The sequence below is a fragment of the Orbicella franksi genome, chromosome 1, assembly GCF_964199315.1.
Source record: "Orbicella franksi chromosome 1, jaOrbFran1.1, whole genome shotgun sequence".
NCBI lineage: Eukaryota > Metazoa > Cnidaria > Anthozoa > Scleractinia > Merulinidae > Orbicella > Orbicella franksi.
In genome coordinates this window covers 35,503,993-35,522,326 of record NC_138145.1, presented here as the reverse complement: position 1 = coordinate 35,522,326, position 18,334 = coordinate 35,503,993, and the positions used below count along the sequence as shown (strand labels likewise).

General features: G+C 40.3%; 2 protein-coding genes across 5 annotated transcripts in view; both read right to left on the bottom strand.

Moving 5' to 3' along the window:
- The window catches only part of LOC145480561 (nephrocystin-1-like), a 109,968-nt gene that overhangs the window by 69,467 nt on the left and 22,167 nt on the right, over positions 1 to 18,334 (bottom strand). The window lies entirely within an intron of this gene.
- Positions 1 to 18,334, bottom strand: part of LOC145464054 (uncharacterized) — a 29,650-nt gene that overhangs the window by 8,086 nt on the left and 3,230 nt on the right. Inside the window, exons 3-5 of the mRNA XM_081447874.1 lie at positions 8,963 to 9,087; positions 3,225 to 3,321; positions 2,431 to 2,759 (exon numbers count right to left, since the gene is read on the bottom strand). Of these exons, the coding sequence (XP_081304000.1) occupies positions 2,431 to 2,759; positions 3,225 to 3,321; positions 8,963 to 9,029 (493 nt within the window). The 5' untranslated portion in view covers positions 9,030 to 9,087. The remainder of the gene's footprint in view (positions 1 to 2,430; positions 2,760 to 3,224; positions 3,322 to 8,962; positions 9,088 to 18,334) is intronic.

The following is an 18,334-nucleotide window of genomic DNA, read 5'->3' as shown; positions in this document are numbered from 1 at the left end:
CTAGTGACCTCACCATTCAACGAGGAAATGATTGGAAATGTTAAAATGTAAGGGAGAGCTGAATATTTGGTATATATAAATCTTTAGTGATACTGGTATCCCCGTCCAGTACATGGCTGTGTGCCGAGAACATTCCAAACGAGAATACAACTTAACAAATCAGCAGTTTATTAGATACTCCATCTAATATAATTATCGTGTTTTTGAGACGCGCCCTATGAGAATATAATAGGCGTAAAGGGAAATAACCAGCTGTTAGGTTGACTATAATAACAAAACAAAGAAAATATATTCCAGTAGTCAATGTTGAAACTTGGCTTTATAATATTAGGGAAAGTACGAGAAATGACATGTCGTATGCCCTTGGCCATACGATCAAGATCGTCTTTGGACATTTTTAAAAACGATTGAAAACATATCTTTTTAAAATCGCCTATGACTGTTTATAATTTTTGTAAATCTTAGTTACATGAGCCGTTTTGTATTTTTGTATTTCTAGCACATTTTATCCTTTTTATAAATCTTTGTTTTAGTTTGTGAGCTTCTTTTTATATGTAAAGGGCTTTTGAATATTTCATAATATTAGCGCTATATAAATGTATAGTTATTATTACTATTATTGTCATTGTCATTGTCATTGTCATTGTCATTGTCATTGTCATTGTCATTGTTATTGCTATTGTTATTGTTATTATGGTATCCTTAGTCGACCGATCATACCCATATTTTCAGTGACATTTTATGGGTAAGGATAGGAAATTTCTAGTTTCACCTCATAATATTGCCTGAATACGGTAATTTTTTCAACCGTTTTTACTAATGATATTATGGAATCTCTGTGTCCTCTGCAGTATAGAGACAGTTGCGTACATACTATCAGATTGGAGTCTCGGCAAACCCATAGTCAAAATCAAGTTCACAAGAAGGAGAAAAAAAATCACTTTTTAAACCGACGCAGTATTTCACCGGTTACGTATGCCATACGGTGGGCGATCATTTTCACCGTTGGGCCAGCAGCTGTCTTTCTGTCCCATCTCAAGTGCTTCGGGAAGCGACGAGCTAATTGTTCTTCCAAGTTTTAAATTAAAGTTTTGAGTTTTTTCTTCTTCTCTTTTTACAATAATATTCGAAGTTTTTGCAAAATTTTCGCAAAACTAGCTTTTCGTTTTTGGAAAACCCTGCCGGATATTTCTGGCTTTTGGCATGTTCTAAAATATTTCTATATTTTGCAGAATCCATCCTTACAACATTTTCCGTATTTCCCGCGAAAATCCACTCAAATCCCGACTCACATCGATGATTTAGACACGTGGAAAAGGGAATAGAGGCCTCATAGAGGGGGTGGGGGAGAAGGGAGGTTGAGGTAGAGGCTAAGTAATTCATATCCCGTTAATGTTTGGACTGAATATTTTGTATCCCGTAAGTTTTTCTTCAGTCAAAAATCAACAATTTTAATACAAAGATCTCTGGGGACACTCTCGGTCTACTTTAAGGCATAAATTTCTTTTTGTTACCTTCATTTCGACAGGAGCCCATCTCAGTCCTTTCCGAGTTGAATGGTGAATGGTACATTCGGTCGGTTTGGCTACCCTTAATTCGAACTAAAGAAACGATAACACCTAGTCATATTGATCCTCAGACTCTTTCTCTCACAAAGTCTCTTTTAATGTAAGTTTGTAAATGGATAGCGGTTTATTTTTTACTGGGGGTAACCCTACGATGGAGTAGCGTTCCATCAAGGGGGCAGTAGAAATGCTTCTAATCGGTTCAGGTTACGGAAATTGGAAATAAGTGCCTCTAGCTTTGAAAATTTAAGGAGGCACTGAAAACTATTTGCAGAAGTTTTTTAAACTTTGCCAAAAGTTGCGTCGGTGTTTTTAGCAGGTCATACATGATACTGTTGCTATGGTAACCCACTGTGTCACGAAAAGGACGTGATAAACAATGACTGAGCAGGTCTCTGATGCAATGATTGTAGCATCAACTGATAAAGAGTGGTTATAATGACCTATCAAAATCTAAGTCTTGGAAAGTGCTGGGAACTGTTAGAGCCACCTTTAAGGTACCTAACTACAGGTTAAACGTATTTAGACAATGACATTAAAAACAGCAAATCATTGTCCTTCTTTAAGGAAAAGCTTAAAACTTTGTAAATAATGCCCTATCTAATTGCTGAATTATCTTAAAATTAGTTTTATATTGTGACACCAATTCTTTTATTTCTTGTCTTGTTTTTAATTTTTATTATGATTTGCAGGGCCCCACTGAAAACCGCCAAGGTGAGTGGGCTCCCTGGATAAATATCATCATCATCATCATCATCATTATCATTATTATTATTATTACTATTATTATTATATTATTATTATCATATTATTATTATTTTACATATGAGAGTGCAATTTGGACTATGGTTGAAAAACGACTTACTTCCACCAGCTGATGGTTTCTCTCCAAAGTAAGTCATGTGTCTCCTACAGTAGAAGCCGCCAGCAAGTCGATTGTTTGGACCAATCCATTTAGCATTCGTTGGCAATCTATTGACTCTTAACCAACCGCTGTTACCGCCGTGAATTGTGGCCACTGGCCAATTGCTGTCGTCAAATCCGGTAGTGTACCAGTTTCTTATGGCTTGAGTTGTGCACTTCCATTTGTTGTCAGTTACGAGGCCGTTTGCGAACGAAGCGATGAGTCCTGCAATGCCGCCAGTGTTTCTCACAAAAATGGCAACGACTTGAAGATTTTCAGGGAAGTAGAAGCTGTAAGAAAATTTTTAAATTTGTTTCAGACTGAAGAACAGCATTGAAATGTGAGCACAACTAAACATATTGAGAAGCAGTTCTCAGGACATGCAACTTTTACCTGAAGGGAGACTCAAAAGCAATGGCCATTTCTTCATTACAGATCCCTACACAAGTTATTTTGGAGACAGTGGCCTCATGGTTAGTGCGCTCGTCTCCGGATCGAGCGGTCCGGGTTCACGCCCTAGCCGGGAACATTGTGTTGTGTTTTCGGGCAAGACACTTTACTCTCAAAATGCCTCTCTACCCAGGTGTTCAAAAGAGTACCGGCGAATTTGAATTTAATGCTGGGGGTAACACTGCGATGAACTAGCATCCTATCCAAGTGGAGGAGAAATACTCCTAGTCGCCTCATGCTATATTGCCTGATGGGCCACTTGGTTCGTGTGCAAGACCTTTCCTTTACACAAGTTATCTTATTACCTCACAGGAACATTCCAATTTCCATTGTCCCTTCCTAGGTATCTTCCATTGGCGTAGACCCATGCTTGATCATCTCCGGTAATCAAACCTTCCATTCCTGTTGACATCACACGCAAACATTTGTTATATTCACTAAATCCTTCTTTGTACTATACAGAAAAAAATCACGACCACTCTGCTGGTCCGACTACGTTGCTACAGCTTCCCTTACTCAAACGCAGAGATCAGCGCGATGGTCATTGGACGCAGATGCCTTCATGTCTTTGCTCAACAACGTTCGACCCAAAAATGAAACTTTAAGGGTGCGTAATGAGCTACCTACCGCGAGCGGGAGAATTTTCCCATTTCAACTCCCGCGTCCGCCCCCTGCCTGCCCCGGCTTTCCCGGTCGTAGCAACAATCTCCTTTTCACTTGAAACGTTTTCCAGAACACTTCAATTCACTTCAGATAATATCACTAGTTCAGCAGTTTCAAACAGGTGCCACATTTTTAAAACGTGCCTTCAAAGTAGGGAGACAAACAATACACTACAAGGCTGATACTACGTGAAAAACGTTTCGAGACACCAACATGACAAGAACCGATAAAGTACGATCGCTACAGTGGACAGCTGTTTCGCCCTTCTTGGGGCTTGTCAGCACTGTGTAGCGAAGATATGTAACGCCAGCCTAACTAGCCAACGCACATAAATTGCAAAATGACGCGTTCATTATATCAAGTTCCGTATTTTGAACTCGCTTGCGCCCCGAAACACGCGTTGCCACATCACGTGTTTCAGGGCGCAAGGAGGCAAAGTGTCAAGATTGGTGTCTCGAAAAGCAAAAGAATAAATGTGGCTGGACAAGGCCAGCCTAAACATTAAACATTCAACCGCATGGCCAGTACCATGCTTTAAGAGTGAATGCCAATAAAAATTGACCTAAATCGCCTATCAATAGCACAAGTCGAAAAATTGATTTCGCTTGTATTTTGTCCATAGATGGGTCCTAGCAAGAAAAGAAACGGACCATAGTTACTTTCTGCTAATACAGCTTTCTTTGGTAGAAATACGCCAGAAACGATTTCGACCCGATTGGGCTCAAAATCTACTTCCGGTTTTGCTGAATTTTCCGAATATTTGATTGCTTCGCGCTCCGCAGAACAACTACTTGAGAATCTTTCAATGGATTTTATATTCAGTTCAGGTCTTCGTAGTATGACTGAGCGAAAAATAAAATAAATCAAAGTTAGTTTTGAGCCCGAAAAGAGATAAAACTGACACGCAAAGTTTTACAGTATGTCGCAAGAGAATAATTGCATAAAAACATCGCCATATTTCTCTATGGGCTATAACTTTAAATACCATAAAAACACTTTCTACGGGTTAAATATACACCCACCTGTTAGGATATCAAAAAATATCTCTGGGCAAAGGGTTTCAAGTAGCCCGTCATGGCCTGTGTTTCTCATAGATTTTGCCCAAAATCCGTCGTTCGAATGTAAACAATTGCGTGACGCGGATAGCCACTCTCGAGTAAAATACTCTTTTCCAGCAATCCGATGAAAGCAATTTTTGAAACGTTGTGTGGATAAAATAATGGACAATGTTTTTTTGTTGTTGTTGTCGTTGTTTTTGTTGTTTGTTTTGTTCAAGTTAGTATAAATATATATGTTTTTTCATTTGCATTGCAACACCCACGACATCCATGATAAAGAACGTTACTACAGTACTCCGGGAAATGATTTTAACACTTGCTTATTTTATTGATTTCACCGACAACTTACAATACAGTGGCAGTTTCAGAGATACACTTAACCAATCCTCTATGGTTTATGGCAATTGAATCATTGACTGACAAATAAAGTCAAGTGGAAATACCATAATTTCTATAAACTACTAACTGCGTGACGGCATCTTAGCTCTTCTAGCTGTGTAGAAAATTTGTACCTACACAATATGTTCAAACTCAGCTGGGAAAATCCGGAATTTCTTGAGTTGAATTAGTCGAAGAAGAAATTGCGTTTAAGTTTCAATCATACTGGGAAAAAAATCCATCTTTTCTACTTTGGTTGTCTGATCAATTAACTGAAATTTGCAGATCATAACACTGGTAGACAAATAAACATTACAGTGGTCGATCTAGGACTAGGTTTACACTAAAGGAGTTCCGGATTCATCAATTTTAGAGTATTCGGATTAGTAGGGGTTTACAGTGAAAGGATATTCGGATTCTTAACCGTTTATACACGACGATAACTCCGGGAACATTCATGATGGAATGGTTAACAAGCAGTTTGTTGCCTCGACAACGAGAAACAAAATGCCTCCGAAAATAAGGCTAGGGGTAGGTTGAGACAGTCTGAAGTTTTCTTTCAACTCGCTGACCACGGAACTGTTGTCCATCATGTCAGGTCCCTCCAGGTATTTATTTAGGGTTTAGGGTCGAAAACCGTCGAGGTTTTCGATCGTGCCTTCGTCGTCATCTGCGCAGTAAAGTAGAAATTGGGTTCTGAGGAGTATGGCATTACCCATTATAAAAGTGATTACCTACACCTGAAACAACACGAGGTAATCACCCAGCGACCGCCATCAAATGGCCATCAATGTGCCTACGACTCGTCTACGACTGGATTATGTAATCCGCCCTTTTCGTTCCACCGCAAACACAAAAGTTCACAGGCGGAAAAATATCCGGATTCGAGAGAAAATCGTTCACACGACAAAACTCTCCGGATTCAAAAGTTTTTGGATTCAAAGTTCCCACTTTAAATTCCGGATTCAAAATCTCCGGAGACACGACCAAACCGGGGAGTTTTTATTTCGGATTCGTCCACTTTTGAGTAAACGGCAAAATTAATCCGGCACTAAAACGTTCCGGATTCATCACGAATCCGGAACAATTTCCTCTTGTGTAAACCTACAATCCTGGCCATAAGTTGTTGGGACACCTCCCCTTTTTGCGCGCTAAAACCCACGACTTCAACTACGTCCTTAACGTTTTAGAACAAAAGCAAATTGACCACCCTCCCCACTAGCAATGTTGCATGAAAATGAAGCTATTCTGAAGACTACATCGGATGTGGGAAAAAAGGAAAAAGGGACAATAGAAAGTGGTTAGACAGTTGTGTTGGAACCAAACGCGATTGCTGAAAAATCGCTATTATTGGAATAAGACGTAAATATCTATCTTATCGTCTCTTTAGTTCGAGAATACTGCTCTAGGAGGCGAACATTCTGAAGCTATTGTCAAGGACTGTTTTTTTTCTTCAAGATTTTTATCAACATTGACAGGGGGGAGGGGGTAGGCGTGCTTGCGCGGTTTTGGTCTCAAGAGAGGCTGCCTGTGAAGTCATCTGCCGTAACTGTCCCAACACTTTTGACCAGGATTGTAGTCTTAAATGAACAGCGAACATCCATCTTGTTTATTTCGCGGAAGTCGGTCACAGAAGAGCGAATGTCAATGAAATATATATATAATTTGATTAAGCAATTAGCCAAAAACAGGTTGGCCGCCAAAACAGTTTAGGGTTTAGCCTAACTCTAACATTGAGCATTTCAGTTGTTTGAAACAGCAACATTCGTGCACAATGAACTATGTATAGTACGTGCGTAACCAGGAAAGCAATCCGTCCAGCACAGTAATTGTTCAAATTAACAGCTTACCGAGACACTCGCACTGTCGATGCCTCTTATTTATGACTTTTAGGATTTGTTTACTTTACTTTTTCCGACTTTTTAGCAGGAGAAAAGGCACTAAATGTGCTGGTACAAATAAAAAGGTTTAACTGAAAATCGATCCGTCGAAATCAACAAATACAAATTTAATCACTGTAGCGTTCCTTCAGATCACGTAATGCTACAAACCAACAATATCAACTTGTCATTACGCTTAACAAATGAACTTAGAACGACTTTCTTTCTAGAACTCGTTCTTGTAATTAAAATGATCAAAGAAAGAACGAAAGCCTAAAACGACATAGCAGTAACACCCGAACTCCAAGTAAATTGCTTTTAATTGGCGTTTTTAATTAACGAAATTTCCAAAGCGATGACTTTCAAAATATTAAAGTTAAAACTGGTCCATTATGTTTTTCTTTTATCACCCAAATGTTCTAAGATAGCCATCTGCGGTTTGTTGGAAACGAATTATGTATTCAGAGTGACCGCCAGCGTCACGCAATTGTTTACATTCCCACGGCGGCTCAGGGAAAAATTTATGAGAAGCACAGGCCAAGGCGAGCGACTTAAAACCATTTGCCCAAAGATATTTTTTGATTTTCAAACAGGTGGGTGTACAGTTAACCCGTATAAAGTGTTTTTATGGCATTTAAAGTTATAGCCCATAGAAAAATATGGCGATATTTTAGTGCTATAATTCGTTTGAAACACATCGTAATATTTTGCGTTTGTGTTCGATCTCGTTTCGGGCTCAAACGAAACCTCGATTTATTTTATTTTTCGCTCAGTCATACCATGAAGACCTGAGCTGAATGTAAAGACCATTGAAAGATTCTCAAGTAGCTGTTCTGCGGAGCGCGAAGCAATCAAATATTCGGAAAATTCAGCAACACCGGAAGTAGATTTTGAGCCCAATCGGAAAAAAATCGTTTTTCGCAAATTTCTCCCCAAAAAAGCTGCATTAGCAGAAACTATGGTCCGTTTGTTTACTAGCTAGGGCCAGTCTATGGGCAGAAAATGAGCAAAATCAATTTTTCGACTTGTGCCGTTGTTTGGTCCATAGTTATGGGCACTGGCTCTTAAAAACGCAGCGTATCGGATCTGAAAAGACCTACGGTCCGAAAATACATAAATGAGAAACCAGAAACTCATGTAGATCTCGTGTATCAGATCTCGTGTAGATATCACGTTGGCAGCGTTAATCGTATGCGGTCCCTTGCAGTTTCTGGGTTCTTCAAAGTAGAGCTATTTTTGCATTTGGTTCAAAACTCGATTTAACGGGTAGAAAATCTTCTTTTAACCGTTGAAGGAACAACATTGAATTATAATTGCAACATGGCTAAACAAACTGCTATGATATATCTATAGTTGAATAAAAGAATTGGGACTTTTGAGCGAATATTATTATTTTTAGGGCGCCGGCAATTTGTGCTATTTTTCCAGTTTCGACAGGCATGCAACTTGTGTCGAGCTAACCGAACTTCAATCAATCCTTGAAAACTTCAATTAGGATTTTTAATCAAATAAAACTCATTTTAGTGATTGACTAGGTCAGGGCTTCGAAATCCTAGCTTATGAGAAAAATCGAATTTTCGAAGTAAAATCAGTGGTCGGTTTTTACAGGGACAACCTCTTAAGTTTTTACTTTCATTTTCTGGGAAATGTTAGTTTTTATAGCGACCTTTTTGTTTTGCTTAACAAGAAAAATTCGACAGAAGTGGCACTCTCAAGGTACTGTGTAACCTTAAGAATTAGATTAAGAGTTCGCGATTTCCATCGCATGATAGCCGGCGAACAGGCACAAGTTGGAGCATAAGTGCGCGCGGCGTAGCCGAGAGCGCGAAATCGAGCGGCGTAGTTTACAAGGGCGCATCCTGAGTCAGCTGTCACGAGTGGAATTCGAGACCGATTAATCAGTTTTACTATAATGTACTAGTTGTTCGAAGCTGTCTATTACTATATTTCTTTCATTTGATTTTAATTTTTTTCACGCAACGACTCCTCCTCTCCCGTTACAGCTGTTACAATCAACTACGACAATTAGAAAAGATGGCATATCGACACGATATGTCTGCTTACCTTGTGTTGCGTGAGCACCTTCCTTATCATTCAACAAGAGCACGAGCACTAAGAAGAGCATTTTCATGATGTAGAAGTCTTTTTTGTCTCACAATCTGTTGCCTTTTACTTGTTAATCGCCATTTCTGCAGATAAATGATTATCAAATTAGCTGGAAGAAAGCCTGTCAAAGATTCTTGTGGAGGGGGAGGAGTCAACCGTGTCAGTTGGTACGTATGATTAAAGAAAAACACGCCAAGAATATAACATTTTTGCATCCAAAGGTTTTCAGAGGGGCCCTGCATACCAATAAAGCTAAATGTTAAAAGTTTAAAAACGTTAGTCATTCTACATTCACAAAGTTTAAGTTAAGAATGTATAAATTATAAAATAAACTTAAGAAATACTCTGAGGCGCCTTTTCAAAGTTGAAAATGTTGGAACTGTTCCTAATTACATCTGGTAAAGTATTCCAATCAGTCGTCAAATGCAAAAGTTGGGTCAGGTCCAGGAAAAACTTCTTTAATTCGACCCAAAGGCCAATGCCCTCGTAGGTTGCTGGGATCCACCATCAGGACCAAATCACCGGGATCAATGTTGCGTTTCTCCTCAACGCATTTGTTTCGAGTGTTCAGGGTCGACAGGTCTTTCTTCATCAGTCTTCTCCAGCACTTGGTGATGATATCTTGTGTAAACCGCCGTCGATTTCTGGGGTTGAACGCAATGTCATCGATGACCCTGGGTGCAAGTTGTCCACCCATTTGGCCGTAAAGGAAATGGTTTGATGTTAAAACATGCTCATCGTTGGGATCGCTACGACAATAACTGAGCGGGCGGGAATTCAAAATTCTTTCTACTTCGACCACCGCGGTCAGTAGCTCTTCATTCGTAGTTCTGGACTCTCCAAAAATTGCACATGAAGCTTTTGTAGCAGACTTTAAGAGAGCTTCGAAAATTCCTCCATGATGCGATCCACCGGGGAAGAAGGGGTGGGGGTTAGGGGAGGGGGGAGGTAAATCGCCACTGGATTGCGTCATGAACTACATGTTCTTTGATCCGAGATTGATCCAGAGTCGAGACTAGGTCACGCAATTCTCTATCACTTGAAGGGAAGTTCGTGCCATTGTCACTAATCATTACCTCCGGCTTTCCACGTCTGGCAACCATTCTGGAAAATGCATTAAGAAAGCTGGCTGTATCCAGTGAGTAAGCTATTTCTAGATAAACTGCTCGTGTGCTTACACAGGTAAACAGACACAGACAACGCTTTGCAGTCACCCTTCTCGGCAGCTTAATGACAAAAGCGCCAGCAAAATCGACTCCACAATGAGCGAAAGATCGCAATGATTTGCCAAGTCTGGCTTGAGGTAGGGGTGCCATGATTTGTTCACCTCTGCGTTTTCTTCCAAGTTTGCAAACATTATAATCTCGTTTCCATCGCTTAATTTTTTCTCTCCCATTGACAATCCAGTATTTCTGTCGTAATAATTAAGCAAGCGTAAAGTTCACTCCGAGGTTATGATGACCTTGATTATGGATGTGGGCGATGACAAGTTTTGAGATGTAACGTTTCTTCGGTAATATGATATGACAGGGTGTTTGGCATTGTAAGGTAGATTGGACATTTCTAGGCTCCTGCCGACACGTAGGATTCCATCACTGTCCACAAATGGTGACAATCTCCACAGCGGACTGCTTGTCAAGTCACTTCCTCCTCCTCTCACGGTTGTCAATAGGCCCTTTGCAGCTAAGCCATCACGTGACCTACTTTTCATAAAATTATGGGTTATGACTTAACAAATGCCAGAAATGGAAAAAGCATGTCGAAAATCTCAAAATGGCCAAGTTTAAGGCCCCCATCATTAAGGAATGAGATTTTATGACAGTCTGAATTTTTAAAAGAATAAGAAGATTTGTATGGAAAAAGTTCTTGGAGAGCAAGGTCTTGCTCTCCAGCAACATTTTCTATACAAATCCTCCAAATTTTCCGAAAATTCGAGCTGTCGTATAAACTTACTCTTTAATGCCAGGGGCCTCAAACTTGGCCATTTTGGTATTTTCGATGCGCTCTTTCCATTTCTGGCATTCTTTAAGTTATAGCCCATAATATGAAAATTTTCTCGGAAAAATTTGGTCACGTCACCCCAGCTGCAAAGGGCCTATTCCACCGAAAAGCGTTCTCTTTGAGTTGCTTGAACCCAGTATCTCTCTGCGTTACTGATTTCCTTCGGATCTAGGACTTTTTCCAGTGAGTCGTTTGCTTGTTTCCGGTCTCTTGGCTTTTCTGATGACTTGCTCCTTTGCTTTTGGAAATGAATCTCTTGATCCAAGCTGTAACTCCTAACAATCGGCGGAAGGAAGAAAACCTCTCGATGTCAAACTAGTGCAGGGACTGCTTGCATTGAAACGAGGTTGATTTTAGCCAGCTCTTGTTTTCCTTCCTCACTGCAATCACTCAAATGCAGGCGACTTTCTAGAGGCCAGGATGTCTCCCCTCATGTAGGAAGGCAGGTCCCTGGAACCAGCGACTTTCAGCGGATAGGTTTTTCAGGTCCAGACCTCTGGTTGCGTCGTCAGCGGGGTTTTGTTTTCCTGGTATATGTCGCCACTGAGGTGGGTCTGATTTCCGTTGAATGTCGGCTTTTCGATTAGCAACAAACGATTTCAGTCGTCTTGAGTGACCCTGGATTCAGTAGATTACATCCATACTCTTCGTCCACAGGGTGTGTCGACTTAGCGGAATTTCTAGCTTCTCAGACACCGTTTCAGCTAACCGCACTCCGAGTACTGCTGCCAACTAACCCAAGGCGTGGGATGCTGACGAATTTAATCGGTGTTATTCTTGCTTTGGCTGTTACCAGGGCAACTGAGATCTGTCCACTCACGTGTCCGTATTTGGCGTAGTTGACTGCGGCATAGCCTAGTCGTGACGCGTCAACGAATGTATGAAGTGAGACGTCTTCCACTGCTTCCTCGTAATGTCGATAGCAACTTGGGATTTTGACCTGTGGAGCTTCTGGCAACCGTTTGGCCCACTGATGAGTAGTCAACTTTAAATCGTCAGGAAACTCTTCATCCCATTCAACACCACACAACCAGGCTTCTTGTAATGCCATTTTTGTTCTGATGACGTATGACGCCAAGAACTGCAATGGATCAACCAGGGTAGCAATACGACTTCACACTCCTCGCTTCGTGTAAAAGAACGGGTTGATTTCTTTGACAATAAACGTGAAAACATCTTCATCGCATTCCAATGGACTCCTAATGTCTTGACACTCGGAAGTTCTGAGTCGTCAAGCTTTACTCCAGTTGCTTGATCCTCTTATGGGATTTCTTCTAGCACCTCTGTTCGATTACTACACCACTTTTGGGCACAGAAACCAGCACCACCCAGGACCTTTGTCAAATCTTCACGGACAAGAACGGCGTCTTCTACAGTTTCTTCTGAGTGAAAGATATCATCCATGTACATATCTCGGAGCAGGACCATAGCTGCTGCTGGGTAGTTCTCTTTAAAGTCTAGGGTGTGGCTGCGAAGCACGACCTGGGCGAGATAACGGAATGCTCTGTCTCCAAACGTTTAACGGACTGCTTCATATACATCCACAGGCTTTGTGGTATCGCGATCTCTCTATAACAGTCTGTGATACTTGCGGTCTTTCTCAGCGAGGACAACCTGAGAAAACATTTCCTTGATGTCTGCTACTAGGGCGACAGGTCTCAGTGTAAATCGGAAAATTACCTCCAGAATATCTCGTTAAAGTTTAGGCCCGGTAAGCATCGCGTCATTCAAGGAAACGCCCTTGCAACGTGCAGCCGAGTCAAATACTATGCGTACTTTGGTGGTCTCTCTATCTTCACTAATGACTGGAAAGTGTGGGGGGAACCAGCTTGGACCTTCTTCTGGCTCGTTGATTTCTAACTTCCGAACGTAGCCCTTCTCGACATTCGCATTCATTTCTTCTTTGTAACGTCTCGCAACATCTGGCTTCTTGAGGAGGTTTTTCTCTTAAGAGAACAAAAGTTTCTCTGCTGAAGAAAGGGCTGGCAAACGCCCAACACAGGTCCACCCCAACGGCGTTTGGACCGCTCCAATTCGACCGTAACATTCTGTTAAGGCTAGCGTAAGCTCAGGATGGTCTGATCCGATCAGAATGTCAATAGTTTTCCTTCCAGGGGCTTTAGGAAATGGAATATTCTTAAGGTGTTCCCATTTGACTTTGTGTTGATTCCAGTCTGGACTGAGACAAGTCTTGACACATATCATTCAGTGTCCATCCTTCAACAGTAGATTGGGTCACCCCATTGAGACTCTTTAACATCAGCGATACTTTCTTACAACGTCCCCTGCCGACTCAGAGTCGTCGAAAGCGTTTTGTGTCTCTCCAGCAGCGTCTACACGTTCATGCGGATTAAATCGACGTTCGAAGTGCAGATGGAAGTGATATAGGTGCTTCTACAATCTTGGTACCACAGCGATTGTTTTCCGGACCATTCTTCCGTCGATGGCCTGATTTCAAACAACGATAACAAAGTTCATTTTTTTTTTTTTTGCGATTTCCCATCTATTCGCAATGGATGTTTCACCCCAGTTCTTGCATGCGTTTACTTAGTGAGATCCATGGCACACAACACACTTGGGTGTGGGCTCTCTAGTAACGTTGTGAACTGCTCCTTTCTCACGCGTGTGTTTCTTTGACTCGATATATCTTCTGTCTTTTTCTTTGTTCTCTCCTTAACTTCTTCTACGTCCATACGATAAACAACTTGCTTCCGTAACTATTTAGAAAATACCGATAGTCCATCCTTCCTGGGCTTCCTGTGCAACCACTCTTGGTACGCGTTAAGAAGAGACCCTGATAACTTTCGTTGCACTGCAATGTAAGTTGAGATACTCCTGCGAGCTCTTGATGCTGGTCGCTATTCTCAAGCTTAACCACAACGTCAGTTAAACGATCCGAGAAAATCTCCAACTCCTTTAGGTTAGTCTCCTCGACAGGAGACGCACGCAAACTGGCTTCGAGGTAACGTTGCAAAAGTCGCTTTTCACCTCCGTACTTCTGATCAAGTTTTTCCAAGGCAGTTTGATATTGTCTAGATGTGTAAGGTAACCGCTCCACAACTCGTAACGGCTTGCCAGATAGAGAATTTTTCAACATCATTATCTTGGTTTTAGCTGGTACTTTCATCCCATCCACGAATATTTCAAATTGCACTTTCCATTCGTGATAAAGGTCTTTATCTCCGCTGAAGACGATTAAGGCGGGTTTCTTGATTCCTTTGAACAATCTGTCAAAATCGTTCGAGTCGAATTTGTCTTTGTCTGACTCGTCTTCTTCACTTTCTTTCTTTTCCGAGTCAGAATCTTTATTGCTGAATTTAGGAACCGATTTACTCCCTTTGGACTGTGAATGTGACATCCTGACAAAAGAGGCCACTCACGGTCCAGAATCAAAACAACAAACAAGCGATCGCGAACGATCGATCTAAAAAGCAAATAATCCTGTTTACACGTGCTTTGCGATGATGTAATTTGTTTTCCCCCGGCCAAAACGTATCACTCTAGTCTGCACTGGGTGTTAAGGACACTACTTAGTAGCCAGGCCAATCATGATTAGTTAATAATTGTCTCTTTATCTTAGTTACGAACGTAGTTACAATGTTTACTTCTTTTTTATTGGTTTTGTAATCGGACCTTTAAGCGTCACCACGCGCATATAAAAGCTGAGTTAACGTCCTTTTAAAGTAGTTTTTCGTTCCTTCTCGCGTGGCCTTGTCAACCTTGAACTCTTGATGTTTTTGATTTCCTAACCCTTGGTTCAAGCGGGACCGATATGTGAGTACCTTTGTCATTTTGATTAAGTTACGTTTTTATAGCTATGGGCGAAGGAATACAAAGAAACATTTGTACAATGTTAATCGATTTATGATCGTCTAAATTAGAAAATGTTCTTAACGTTACTAGGGTGAACGCCCACCTTTTAGGTTCGAAAGCATTGAGCTGTTAATCAGTTCTTTTTGTTGTGTATTTCTGTGATCGAATCTTATTTAGTGTCTTAGCGTAGTATTTACGCTGGCTATTTTTTGATGTGTTGTATTATTCAATGTCGTTATGTTATCGATTCCCAATCGGTAGTTTGTCTCGTGTAAGTTTTGACTATTTGTTACGCAACCTTTCCGCTAAATTGATAGAAATTCGTTACATATTGTTATTTCAGTTTACGATCGTTTACTTTGATGCAATAAATCGCCGATAACCGTCAACTTTGGTTTTCCGTGGTTTACTTGTCTATCCTTGAAGACGACCTGTAAAGTAGTCCCACCCACTAGCTTGTCGCGACACGCCTAGAGCTCGTTTTGTTTCGTCTCGTTTTGGAATTTGCCAGTCGCTGCAAGCGCTACACTGGGACTGCATTCCCTTTTTTGTCGAATGCAATCAGAGTGAAAAACCAGTTCAAAGAAGACTCCAAAACGTCGAAAACAACGAAAGAAGCCACAAAAGAGAACAAGAATGACGTAGCAGATGGACACGGCTATTGGATGGACATACAGCACATGGTTTGGCGATGATGTCATTCGTTTTTGCCCCTGCTACGGCGCGGCCAAATCGGTGTCGAAAGATCCAAGATCCACCGTCCCATGAAACTTGACTCAAGTTTACATTAGGACTGCGTTCTACGAACGCAATAAGGAGGCTGAAGTTTTCAGCCTGCCAATCACAAATCCCAACGGATGACCAACGCTCCAATTTGATTGGCTTATTCACTCAGATCTAATTTTAGCGCGTTGCCACAAAATTCCGGAGAGCGACGTGTATTATTTTCTGTTTTATTTTACACGTAAGCAATGCCTTTTGAACTAAATGAACAAGAGCTTCAAGAGAAGAGTTTACAAAGAAAATTGACTTTTTTTAATTTCGACTTCATAATTTTTGTTCCTCCACTTGTGAAAGCCTATCGTATGAATTCGAGCTGTTCACTCAAATTTATAAAATGCCGTGTCTAGTTCTTTTGATGCCAGGTGTCTTTGCTCCTTCGAAGACTAACGCGGCTGAGAAATAAGTTTGGAAACTAAAACTCGTAAAAAACCTCAGGTACAAGCAGACTACGAAGGTAATATGTTATATCTACGGTAATAGGGTTATTCTTCAGCAAGGTATCTGAAAGAGATTCCACAAGGTGAACATTGGCTGCTGTTGTACCGTCTTGCTGCTAAACTTCACTCGGCCTTTTACAAACGCAAATTTTGTCTTTATTGCATTCAGCCATGAGTCTTCCTTCCACTCTCTAACGTCAATATTCAGGAGAAATCTCACTTTTTTGTTTCTAATTTCTTTACTCTGAATACAGAATAGTTTGAGGAATAACTCAACGTTGTTCAATTTGCATTTTGTTTGCATACACCATCATAACGCTCATAAATTTGAATGAGTTTGAATATCCCACCAAAATCCGTCTGTGCTCACAGGCTAACGAAAGTCACCTCTTACGAGATTTTTCTTCGTTCTCGGCATGCTGAGATAAATGGAAACCGATAGCTCATTGATCGCAGGCATCAGCTTTGTTATTATAGTTAGCGGCGAAATTTGAATGTTCCGTGAAGTGACGAAGATAATTTATCGTTTTTGTTCTTCCAAAGGTATCTTCTAAAGTGTTAATATAAGTTTTATTTTCAATGTATTTTAATTATTTACCTTATATTATTCTACGTAAATGACTCCGTTGTTTTAACGAAAAAAAAACGTTATAATCTCCACGACGTCTTCTGTTGTGCGACCGTTATTTCGGCTTTCCACCATTACACAAAAAGCCAACAAAATGCTTCAAAGGTGGCGTGACCTTGCCTTTTATAGGATCGCTCTGTGTTTAAAACCTTGAAATTTTAAGTTTTCATGTCTTTGATATTAAAAACTTTTATATTCTATTTCTCTATTGCTTTGTGTTTCGCTTTACAGAAACTTGCGACACAGATAAATGATATGCTCCAAAAAACGTGGCCGCAAATTTTATAATCGGAGAAGAAAGATACCCAAGAAATGCTAAAAGAGTAACACGAAATAAAAGCTGTGTTGCTATGATTTGTACAAGTTTAGGAGAACACGGAAAAATTGTTGAAACAGTCGCTTACGACCTCTTCTTCTCATAACATTTCTTGCTTTCCTAAGCTTCCACTTGTAATTCTACAATTTAATTCAAACCAGAGAAAACTTTCTGTGCCTATGCATATGCTTGTGATGTAAAGAAACATCATGCTCACCTGAATATTCCATGGGAACCTCAAGCAATAAAATAATCGCAGCAAACAGGGAAGAGGGAAAATATAAACATACCCAAAAACACGACAGTAGCGTAATAAGCTGATAGCAGCTGGAGAAAAGTGAATTAGGGGCGGAGAGAGGGATGGGACTAAATGCCATAAACAGACATCCCTGAGTCATCTATCGAGAGGTATAGAATGCAGATGACTTTACCTGATATGATATTAATGGTTATTAAAGGCTCTTGTTCATTTTAGATGAATTATTGTGTATGACAGATAGTGTAAACACAAATAAGTGTGGCAATATACGTCAATTTTCCTTAATAGGCAATGGTTTGGAAGGTAATCAAGGAACATTTTGTCCACGTTTTATAGGCTACTGTATGGGAAAAGCTTACATAAATAATTTTAAACAGGACTATATCTCATAAAGGTTGTTTCTTTTGCTAAACGTTTTACCACGTTGTATAATTATATATCGAATTGTTCAATTGATTGGTCTATCGAGCGAGCGCTTTTTCAATCGCCTACTAATTAACTTATGCCACCAAAACTTCTCATAGTTAGTAGCTTTTTAGTTCAAGTTAGATGCAATGTTTGCTGACGATCATATAGTCAAATGTCTGGCTCTTATACTGGATGAATAATTCTGCGCATTCATTCAATATGTCAACAAACCGCCTACCAGCTGTTTAGTTTATTGAGTTTACAATCGATTTTCGTGAATTTCTTGGCTTTTTCGTATAGAATAAAGTTCAGACTTCGATTAAACGTTTGTGTGGATAAAATTGCAAGTTCGCGTCCTCAATTAACATAAGTCGATCTGAAACTTGTCATATTCAATAAGAATTTAATTTGACTAGCAGTGTTCTAAAACAGAAACATGTAGATGTTTTAATTGAGAGGTGCCACGCTCGTAGCGACTACAGGTAAAAATTGCAACTTCTGAATTCTCTCTCCGTTTAACGGGAAAAAAAACACGAGAAAAACATAGTTTATACTTTATATTGCATGAGCATTACTCGGTGATGGAGGCTTATGCCATACAGAGTGGCAACGGAAAGTAGTAAATAATATGCTGAAAAAAAAAAGGACAATTCAAATAAAAGCAGACGTCTGTTCTCAAATTTCA